This window comes from Boleophthalmus pectinirostris, unplaced genomic scaffold (genome assembly GCF_026225935.1).
Source record: "Boleophthalmus pectinirostris isolate CB_2022bp ecotype Guang Dong unplaced genomic scaffold, ASM2622593v1 HiC_scaffold_16, whole genome shotgun sequence".
NCBI lineage: Eukaryota > Metazoa > Chordata > Actinopteri > Gobiiformes > Gobiidae > Boleophthalmus > Boleophthalmus pectinirostris.
Genome location: NW_026571095.1, coordinates 13966600 through 13977458, shown reverse-complemented (window position 1 = coordinate 13977458; position 10859 = coordinate 13966600). Strand labels below are relative to the sequence as shown.

The 10859-nt window shown below is 42.2% G+C and overlaps 2 protein-coding genes across 2 annotated transcripts; one reads left to right on the top strand and one right to left on the bottom strand.

Annotated features, from left to right (window-relative positions):
• The first annotated feature begins 1005 nt into the window (after positions 1-1005).
• Positions 1006-5451, top strand: tal1 (T-cell acute lymphocytic leukemia 1). The gene is made up of 4 exons (XM_020922466.2): positions 1006-1169; positions 2191-2754; positions 3013-3101; positions 3935-5451. The coding sequence occupies exons 1-4, from the start codon at positions 1018-1020 to the stop codon at positions 4456-4458; spliced, it is 1329 nt and encodes a 442-aa protein (XP_020778125.2). The 5' UTR covers positions 1006-1017; the 3' UTR covers positions 4459-5451.
• Positions 5452-8421: 2970 nt separating this feature from the next.
• On the bottom strand, positions 8422-10803 carry otol1a (otolin 1a). Its single transcript, XM_020923825.2, has 5 exons — positions 10778-10803; positions 10198-10653; positions 10039-10128; positions 9817-9888; positions 8422-9373 (listed from the first exon to the last, which is right to left on the bottom strand). Exons 1-5 carry the CDS (start codon positions 10791-10793, stop codon positions 8484-8486), a joined length of 1524 nt encoding a protein of 507 aa, XP_020779484.2. The 5' UTR covers positions 10794-10803; the 3' UTR covers positions 8422-8483.
• Positions 10804-10859: the final 56 nt, after the last annotated feature.

The following is a 10859-nucleotide window of genomic DNA, read 5'->3' as shown; positions in this document are numbered from 1 at the left end:
TATAAAAAAAATATCAACAGAACAAATCATGGGTATAATTTTAAATAATTTAACAGGTGTGTTATTTTTCCATCCAACAAAAGTTGTCATTTTCCCCACACGGTCCCAGGTGGATCAAAGCACTGGCTGAATAAACATGTTTACAGCCGATCACAGGAAGTGGGATGAAGGTCGTGACTGTTGGTTCTGGTGCAGGTTGTGCGCAACAGAGCAGCTCAAAATATATCAAATATTATAGGTGTTTTACCAAAAGTGTCAAATGACCCATTTACTGTGAACACGCGGACGGACGTTTTGTCGTTAATGGGCCGTACCTGCTCATCCCTGCGCGTGCACTGATAGCGCGTGTTCGTTGAAGCTTCGCTATTATCTGATACAACAGAAGCCGATACGCTTTTTATCTCAGGCGCCCATGACTCCCCGTGGACCCGGGGACCCCCATAACACAAAACTATCCTCGCGAACAGACCACTGGTGTATCTATTTATCGTCAATTTTGTTTCATAAATAATCGCTGTCCTTTCAATTAATGCGCGCTTATCATAATTAGAAGCGCATCGTTTGTGTGATCTATTGTTAACACGCCAGCCTTAAGGCATTAATGGATTCTTGGTTAAGTTACTATTCCTTAAATTATGCCAATAAAAGACATTCCACCTTTATTATCTTATCCTAGGATTAAAGGGAATCTTTTGTTAAGAATAAACAGGTCAAAAGCTTAACCCTAGCTTTTGTTTCTCTCATCAAAATTAAAACGCCACTATTGCAGCTCACAGGCTACAGTATCCTAGTTGTTACAGGCCGTTGCTCCGTGGCTGTTTTTCCTTTTTTATGCTTTGCCCTCCACAAGCCTATATAGCCAACGACAGCCAAATAATAATGAATCATTTCATAAATAATGGGTTTAGGAGCTTATCGGGAATGAAGAGGCCGCTGCCGTGCGCTTATCTCACTCGGCCACATTGCGGCCTGTGTTCCGCTGCTCCCCACATTGAGGGAGCGTGCGCGTGCACGAGGATGAAGAGAGGAATAACTCACCATTACGCACACACATACACATACATTCACACAGGGAGAACTCGCGGAAAAAAAGAAAAAGCGCAGACATGGATGACCCACTCACAAAATGGCTCCACTTCCACACTGACATCAACAACACGGCGCTGGCGGTGAGTTCTCCAAATATGCACCTTATAATAATCGTTAGGGCTACTTACCTGGGGTTGGCGATCGGTATTTTGTGCGTAATGGATATATTTTAATTACTGAGCGTTTTTCTTCGATTGGATGCTGTGGTCGGACATAAAGTGCTAGAGGCCTGTTCGGGAATTCAGGCATTGCTCTTGATTAGGGTTTATTTTTCACATTAAATTACCATACGTTTGAAACAGTTAAAGGTTACTAAAATCGCGGTGTTATCGCAAACGTTTCGTGGCTAAAATAAGTGATATTTTGTGTGGTTTTTGCTCATGGCCTTCACTTCGATTAAAACATTATATTTTGTTCTATGCTAGAAATTGTCTGTCCCCTAATTTGTGCGCGTCTCGTTGGCTGTGTGGTTGCCCAAAGCGAAACGAATCCCCTGCACTAATCGTTTTGAATTGTTCTATATTGTCTGTGTCTTTCAGTGATTGTAGGTTGGCTTATTTAATTTTATTTTTGATGCAATGTGGATTTTAAAATAGGTTATTGGGATGACCACGTTTGGCTATTAGGAAATGAGAAGCTGAAGGCAAATAAGGGGTTTGTAGAGAAAAAGCAAGAAAATTAAAAGAAAAAACGCATTGTAATCAATCAGTTACAACGTCTTTATACTGCCGCAAATACACACAAATAATGTGCATTTTGTTTAAAGCCAACGCATTTTCCCATACGTCCAAGCAACATAGTGAATAGTTTATTAGTCTAACAAGATATCTAAAAATAATCATATAGCCTATAATCATAATTTAGCTAAATGTTCGCACAAAGCCTATCACATATTGCAGTATCTAGCCAATAATTTAAACACAAAGAAAGTCAAAAGAAAATCACAATGAAAGTCAAAAGAAAATCACAAAACTAAGCTACATATTGCTTAGGCCTGTATCCTTTAATGTTTTTGTACTAGACTATTACCCTATTTGTCTGATAATAAGCACAACAGCAGTAGAGGTGTAAAAATTATAACAATGGTTTAATATGGTCCAGATTGTCGAGGAAGGGTGCGAGCGGTGACGCGGTGAAAATGATGGAAAAACGGCAGCCGGAGGTTTGTCCAGGGAGTCCCGACTCAGTCCACGGTCCTGAAAAGCGGGAAGACCAGTTCTCGAGACAGAATGGATGTAAGGAGGAGCACGAGGAGGCGAGGGGGGAGCATGAGGGGGGCGAGGAGGAGGAGAGGGGTAAAGGAGGAGGGGGCATGAAGGCACTGGAAGAGACGGATGACGTTCCTCTGCAGAAGTCGAGCAACGGGACCAGCATCAGCATCATCATTAACGGCGTTACCAAGGAAACTGCCTCTCACAACGCCCTTGACCTGAAAAGGGAAGTGCCGGTGATCGAGCTCTCCAGGAGGGACGCTATAAAAGCGCTTGAACACAGGACTGACAATCATTTGGTGCCGATAACAGAACTTCGTAGACCTCCGCCGCTGCCACTTCCGCCGCCACAACGAGACGACGCTCGAATGGTCCAGCTGAGCCCAAACGCGTTCCCGGTCCCGGCGCGGGCGATGCTCTACAACCTGGCACAGCCTCTCGCCGCCATCAACAGGTAAGCAACTTGAGCGTGATGAATGGATGAATCATGTGTAGGTCTGTGATAAAACTTTATTAACATGTGAAATGACTTGGCAATATATTTAATATATTAAAGAACTTGGCCAAAATAACTCACACAATAGAATGAGGCCATATACTGTGTGCCACTCATATTATGTTTCAGAATCTGACATGTCACAGTTTTTTTTTTTTTTTTTTTGCTGACTTCTCTCACTCCTGTGTTTTATGTGATTTTTGCATGGGACTGCAGTCTTGGAGGAGACTCGGAGCAGTACAGCATGTACCCCAGCAACAGGGTAAAGCGCCGCCCGGCGCCTTATGAGGTTGAACTCGACGAGGGTAGGCGCATTTTAGATCTTTATAAGTATGGTAAGACGCACTTCTGCTGTGTCCTCCTTCTGCCAATACAGTCCCCTCCTCATCTCCATTGTCATTCATCCACTGACATGGATCTATACTCTCTCTGAGTGCTGCAGGAGAAGCTGCAGAAAGCAGGATGAGCTAAACACTCAAAACAACAAATGGTTTCACATACATGCAATATTTAGTGTTCAAAGGAAACATATTTTTGGACAGTTTATTTTATTTGGAATGTATTCCTTCTTTTTCACTGCCCACTCGCTGCCATATAGGGGTGCAAGATGGGGGTGCAGCTGCCTCTATGCCAAGGTTTTACTGCAGAGTGGGCTGAAGGATTAAGATACACTGGGTGTGTTCCAAGGGCAACAATAGCCTGAACACATTGGTTAGAGAGGATGAGAGTACCTGCAGTAGGGCGTTTTGTCATCCTTAAATGAATCCAAAAAAAAAATAAATGCACACACCCCATCAGGGAGCCCTGGTTTCCAGGATTTGGCATGGGACTATTTCTCTTCCATCCTATTACACAGTTACACAACATACACTTCAAACACAAACTTGTTCTCTTAGCAATTGTTCACCCAACAAAGTTCACGACTGTATGGAGGACAATCTGAAGCTGTCATGTTGAAGTACTTGTTGTGTTTTATTTTGATTCAAGTCAGTGTGTGTATTAAAATCTACCCTTTACTGTTACTATTCCATTCTTTATTTAAACAAGTACATCACCTTATCGCAATAGATGTCATTGTGTTATAAACTTGTAATTAATCCCAATTTTGACCAACTTCTCCTGTTCTTCCATCATTTAGCGGGCCAGCCCAAAATTGTCCGTCGCATATTCACAAACAGCCGAGAGCGCTGGCGGCAACAGAACGTCAACGGGGCATTTGCCGAGCTCCGAAAGCTCATCCCCACGCATCCTCCAGACAAGAAACTGAGCAAGAATGAGATCTTAAGGTTAGCTATGAAATATATTAGCTTCCTATCCAACCTGCTGGAAGATCAGGACGGCGGCAGGAATCTTGGAGGCACTACGGATGGGGACACTGGGCTTCTAGTCGGGGTGGGGGCTCATGACAGGACACCACAGGGAGGGCCACGGCAGGACACAGTGGTGAGTTTGGCCCGGGACGATATTCTAGAAACAATGTCGCCCAGTTCTAGTTGTGGAAGTCTGCCCGATGGGGACGGAGAGGGCAGTCCGGAGAGCTTTGTGGAGGATCAGGATTCGCCTCCAGTTCCAAGGACGATATCAGCTCAACGCTCCATCCATCTGCCATCTAGAGATTTGAGACGCAATGGACGCGCCTTGGATGGGGCCAACCGGCGATGATCCGATGTTTCAACCAGTCTCCGAAACTCAACCCGATCTAGCAAGGATGATAAAAGGTTGAAATTGCCCAGGACCTTTAAAGACATTTTGCCATCAGTGGATTTTGAACACATTTTCAAGCAGTGATACAGTTTGCATGGCACTGCATTTGTGAGTGTATTGGTTCTATTGAAGGACTTGTACATTCTGCATGTTTTTTGACCAGTTGATGATTATTATATTTGCTGCCCAAAGACACAGTATTCAAAATATATATATGAATAATACAAAACCAAAAAAGGAACAATTTTGGCGAACAATGTGCAGATTTGACATGGGGGTTACAATGTAGTCCAATTCCAAAATGCTGTACATGTTTCAGAAGATTGAAGAAGTGATCATAATCCCAGTTGCGTATTGTAAATAGCACAAACGTACTAACAGTGACTGGTGTGGTAACAGCGTAGTGTTTGTCAATGGATTTGATAGATTGATGGCATGAAAATGTAAGGTCTAATTTTTGTAACATACTTGGTACCATTTTGGTGATGATGAACCAACTGAAAGATATGAATTTGCTGTGCAGGTACCTGACATGCAGTGTGTCTTTGGGTCACACAAGATCATAAAATGGCTCATGAGGTCCTTTTGATATGAATGTTTGCGTATTTTTAAAGCTGTAACACGGTTTTAGTGGTGTAGTATGGTACACAGGAATATCCCTTAATTGCAGTAGCTCTCACATGCACAGTGTTAATATCAGTAACACCAGCATCTCTCTGCTAAGGACAGTCATAGTGCTTGCTGTGTTTGGTTCTGCTTCTTTCTCAGCAGGACATTGTAGCTTATATTGGTACCTTTGGTAATTATGGTATTTTGTTAACTGCAGTAAAGGGAAATTGTACGTTTGGTAAAGACATATTTGTTGTATAGATGTATCTATAAATATATCCAATGTCACACTGAGGAATTTTATATGAAAAATCCTAAATAAAACAAAGTGAGAAAATTGTTTGTGCGCAGTTTTTAAATTAATTTAAATATATGGAACCAGAAAATGTTTCTTATGAAGTAAAACAAAATTACTTTTCAAGTCCACGCAGATTTTTAAAATTGGTTTTCAAGTTGTTTGACAAAGCTGCGTCACCATACATACACTATAAGCATCAGTAGTTGTCAGTCATGTAAACTCATGTTCATGAGATTGGAGCCACTGAACAGGTGTACCTGCTGCAACGTGGGATATCCTTTGCATTTACTCAAGCTAAATAAATACATTTCACATAAAAGTATCATGCAATAATGTCATTTAATATGTGTCAAATCTAGTAGTTGCACCTACAATATTTAGGAATATTAAATGTGTATTCAAAAAATTCTGAGCAATAAACTCGGAATTGTCACATTGTATATTCAAAAGGCACTACGTAAATTTCACCAACTGCTTGCATCCAAGAAAATAGTGTTGCATTGCCTGGAATGTTCTACAGTATGGCATTAAACATATCTCCATTTGGACAAGCAAGGGACGCTACCAGACAACATTACAGGTTAGATCTGTGATTCAAGCTAACTGTGAGTATTTTTTCAATGCACTATTTTTGGTAATAAAACATTTGTAATTACATAAATATAAAATAGGGTTTATATGCATTATTGTGGAAAATTCAAGTCAAAGTAACAGCATCCTCATATCTGACTGGGAATAACTATTAACAGTAGAATGTTGCATCCATCATCTTCCTCTGTTTATATAAGCAGGCTACTACTGTGGGTTTTACACTTTAAGTTATTAGACTTTATTTTATGCCACTGATAGCGACTGGTGGGATAGGCCTACATTTCCTGAGTCCTGACTATACAATAATATACCAACAGGTTTATATCGGCATCTGATCACATATTTGTAAAGCTAGTGTCCTTATAAAATCCAGCCTGTACGTTTTTTCTTATAAAATCTACAGCTATGTAGAATGGAATCCTACTACTTCCCTCTAACAAGTGACAACTTCCTGGGGAGTTTATGCTGGCTTGCTGACCCACAGGATATCCTGCCATTGTGAAAGTAGTTTGGACAGCCTCCTCTGCGCTCATTTGCGCGGGGTTGTGTCTGTACATATTGCAACAGCCAATTTATTTGCTTATGCAATCGAAAAGTTAGCGGGAATTAGGTGTGTTTTTGTAGCTTTGCCATTTGAAAAAGCCAACTCTTTCCTAACTTTCCCAGTCGCAGCCCTTATTTCCCACTGTTACATTTTCAGCGCCAGCAGCTCTTGGACATTTCTAAAAACTATAATTGCTTCCAGGGAGCATCAGAGACATCCAGGTGTTCGGGGACCTGGCTCCACTGAAGGACCTCTCTGGGTTAATGCCTGCCAAACATTTACCTGCGCCTCCTCCAAAAAAGACAGGCTCACAAAACGAAGAGGGATACAGGCGGGGTATATGAGGTTTTGAAAAGGGAAGGAGCGCGTAAAGCCAGCGCTGTTTGTATGTGTGGATGCGCGAGTGTGCGTGTTTATCAGTGCCGTGCAGATGGGTGGCAGAGTGCCTCTTGCAGCCAAATGATTCAGTATGCTAATGAGTTGTTATCTGCGCCGCTGCAGGAACAATATACTGTCTTTCTCACAGTGGGAATCCAGCCTGCCGGGAACAGATTACACACTGCACACGCCGCCAAGGTAGTTATTTATATTTTTCCACACAGGCTAGAGAAGTTGCGTAAATGCGCGCGCACACACTCATATACACAGATAGGGCTATAAACAAACAAGCCAAATAACATTTTAACATAGGCTACATACCCACACAGTCCCAGTGCAAGCAGAGGTGTAAATAATGTAGGCACTTGGAGGAGCTACATTTACGTCCTTCACCAGTAGATGGAGACGTCACGGGTTTCCATAACCTATAAGTTGGAGCTTGGCATGAATTTGATAAATCTGAACAAATTATGAATTTATTTATTTTAGGTTTAAGTTTACATTTAGGCTGCAACAAATTTGGTATGAGTATATATAGCTGACATTATTCTCATCATCTTTGGTTCACTGGTTGTTCGTGTTAATTCGTAGGATTTTGCTGTTGCAATAGTGGCCTAGTGTGCACACCACTGTCGTGATGTTTGAACTAAAATGTTGTGTTAGTAAAAAAAAAAAAAAAAATCTATACAAGCATACTTATATACTTATAGCCTATATTAATATTATATATAATATTAAATGTTAACTTCAAGTTAAGTTCTAATCCATTTATAAACTAAATAATATCCCATTGCATAGGGAATACATGATTTAAACTAATGCATTTTATAAATGCAAGATTTTAAAAAGGCCCATTAAATAGGGTATTTTGTTTAAGGTGATGGAAATTATACAGAACATAAAGGAGAAAAGTCTAGGCTACATATGATTTGTGGATTTGGTTTGTATTATATCGTTTACTAAAGGGTATCAAAAGGTAAGACTTAGGTTCAGAGATGAAACTCCTTCGACGTAATTTGTTAATGTATTGCTTAGCCTGACAGGTACAACATACGCAAATGGACATGTCTGATGTTGGTATAGCAGATCAGATTTCATTACTTTACTCCCCCTCAGCCCTCACACCGTTAACACGTGATTACACTGCTGTTATGGAATGACAAAATGTAGTAATTCGCATTTTACTCTCTGAAAACCTTTGTAGCTATTGAACTGAAGTTAATTTTGTGAATGAAATTCTCAAAATGATCAATGTGCAAATTAAAGTTGGAATTAAAGTGTATTCAAATAATGTAATGGTAGGTGAATTGAGAGCAAACGTGGTTAGATATCTGTCGCTCTCTAGCGGTTATTTGTAGTAATTACAGTTTCCAAGTTCTTTAAGGCTGGTAAATAAACAGATGGAAAAGAAAACTGATGCATATCAACTTTATTGCAGTGCAAAGTACATAAGAGACACAGTAGCAAAGCAATCTAAAAGGAGAACTATATTTTGGTGCGAGTGTGGCAGCAGCAAGTGAAATATCTATGACTCTAATCTAAGAACATTTGGTGGTGGCGCTGTCAGAGGTTTTCTAAAGCGATGATGGGCTTGTCCTTTGAGTCAGGGTAGAGCAGGAAGCCAGAGAAAGTGCTGTCATCTTCACTGCTGGAGTAGACCCCATTCCAGTCTCTCAGAGTCTCCAGCCACACCTGGTCCCCCTCGCTCAGCTGCAGTAGGACCAGATTAGAGGCCTGGTCGATGTCTTGGCCATAAAGGGAATCCCGTGTTCTCAGCTTTCTTACTCCATTGACCACCAGGGCAGCCCGAACAGGTCTGTTTCTGACTGTAATGTGGTATGTGAAAAGGTAGACCCCAGGGTGTGTGACATTGAACTTGCTAAGGGCTGGGTCCCAGTGGCCCTCCCCATTGTAGAAAACCTTATCAAACTTCACAGGGAGTCCAGGTGGAGGGAAAGACCTACTAGGAAACAGGCCCACACTAAAACCAGAGCGAACCGGTTCCACGCTCTCTCCAGGTGGGCCTTTAGGACCCCTTGGCCCTCTCACACCTTTGACACCCCTCTCCCCCCTCACACCAGGCATCCCCCGTCCTCCTGGAGGGCCTGGAGGTCCTCTAGCCCCTGCATCCCCCTTTGGTCCTGGAGGGCCTACGTCTCCCCTGTCTCCCTTCAAACCCTCTGTCCCATTGAGCCCCATGTCACCTCTAGCTCCAGGGGGTCCTGGAGCACCCACATCCCCTTTAGGGCCAACAGCACCTAGCAAACATTCTCCTTTGGGTCCCTGGTCACCTTTCAGGCCCTTTGGCCCAGCCAGCCCAGGAGGACCCATAGGACCTTCTTGCCCCATGGTGCCCTTAGTCCCATTCTGACCAGGTTCACCTCTTTCTCCTGGGTCTCCTTTTAAACCAATGGTGCCACGTTCACCTTTCTCTCCCTTGGGGCCAGCATCACCTGTTTTAGAGGACAAGACACGCACAGAATAGGTACTCTTTTCTGCAAAATTGTAACGTACATACATATACATATACATATACATGTACATATACATTTATTTATTTATTTTTTATTATCCAGCTTTTCATATTAGTTTGAGCTGTATACAACAAAGGATATTTATATTATAACATTTACATTTCTGTGGAGACAAGCAGGTGACATACCTTCCACCAGAAGAGCTACAAAATGTATCTTTAAATGAAAGATGGACATATACAGTTGTTATCCTAAGATGTAAAGTGTATTTCAGTATCTTGAAAAGCATGAGTGTTTTATAATATTATCATTATGTATATCTGCCAAATGTTGTCATAGATCAGACCAGAGATTTCTTATATCCAGGAATACAGATTGTACATACATACTGAAAAACATATGGTCTATTTGTACTGTGATACCTTTTTCTCCTTGTTTTCCTGGAATCCCTGGGGGCCCAGGTGGGCCCATAGGTCCCTGGTCACCTTTTTCACCTGTAGTGGTTGTGATAAATAAAGCGTAGAAAATGACATCCAAAAAATACTTAAATAAAACAGTGCTTTGCAAAAAGGGAGATAAGCATAAAGTGAGGGAAAGGGACAGATATGAGTCAAATGTTCGTCTGCTGCTAAGCTCCGTTGTACCTATGTCGCCATTGAGTCCGTTGGCTCCAGGAAGTCCTTCTGGGCCAGGTAGTCCTCTGAGCCCTGGCTCCCCCTTCTCTCCTGCTAGTCCTGCAAAACAAAATCAAATCAGATGTGGTACAGGTAAACCTGAAAACCAATTCATGTGTGAAGATTTACCAGGTGGACCTGCTTCCCCTGGGGGCCCCGGAAGCCCTGGATCTCCTTTGGGCCCCACAGGACCTTTTTCAGGTGGACAACACTCACAGAAGTTAAAGAAACATTCACTGTAATCAAGGGTGAAATTTCCGAGAGCATTCCCAACAGGTGCAATAGCATCATTGTGGAAGCCTGTGGGGTAAAGGTCGCTGGAATATGTAGTGCTGTCAGTTGCAGACAGCGTGTATGAGTCTGTCATGACATCAGTGGTCTCATCAGTGTGGCTGGATGGGGTGGTGGTAGTGGTCCTCCTGAAGCCTCCACTGCCCCCTGCTCTGGGGGGCTTCTTAGTGCTGTCTGCTTTGAGTCCCCGTGTTGTTTTAGCCTCAGAGATCTCTACAGCCATCAGCACAACCAGAATACACAGGAGGAAGAGGAAGCGCACACGGGTCATTCTGAGATGAAAGTCAAAACAAACTAAAAAAAAAAAAAAGAACATTATCATGTAAAGAGGACGATCCGGTAAATTCAACAAACCCTTATCCACCTATGTAGATGAGAGTAGCCTAGGTTTGCAGATGTGATAATGTTGCACAGGTACCTGGTGCTGTGTTCATACTTCATCCATTGCCTCTAACTCAGGATCAATGGAGCCCACTCCCTTATATTGCCAGTGAACAAAG

What these genes read in the sequence shown, in the direction of transcription:
- tal1 (XM_020922466.2), top strand. Translation starts at nt 1,018, where the DNA reads ATGAAGAGAGGAATAACTCACCATTACGCACACACATACACATACATT. An exon ending in TCAACAACACGGCGCTGGCG is followed by an intron (nt 1,170 to 2,190) that starts GTGAGTTCTCCA and finishes AATATGGTCCAG; the next exon opens with ATTGTCGAGGAAGGGTGCGA. An exon ending in CCTCTCGCCGCCATCAACAG is followed by an intron (nt 2,755 to 3,012) that starts GTAAGCAACTTG and finishes ATGGGACTGCAG; the next exon opens with TCTTGGAGGAGACTCGGAGC.
- otol1a (XM_020923825.2), bottom strand. An exon ending in CGGACTCAATGGCGACATAG is followed by an intron (nt 9,889 to 10,038) that starts GTACAACGGAGC and finishes CAACCACTACAG; the next exon opens with GTGAAAAAGGTGACCAGGGA. An exon ending in AGGAAAACAAGGAGAAAAAG is followed by an intron (nt 9,374 to 9,816) that starts GTATCACAGTAC and finishes CCTCTAAAACAG; the next exon opens with GTGATGCTGGCCCCAAGGGA.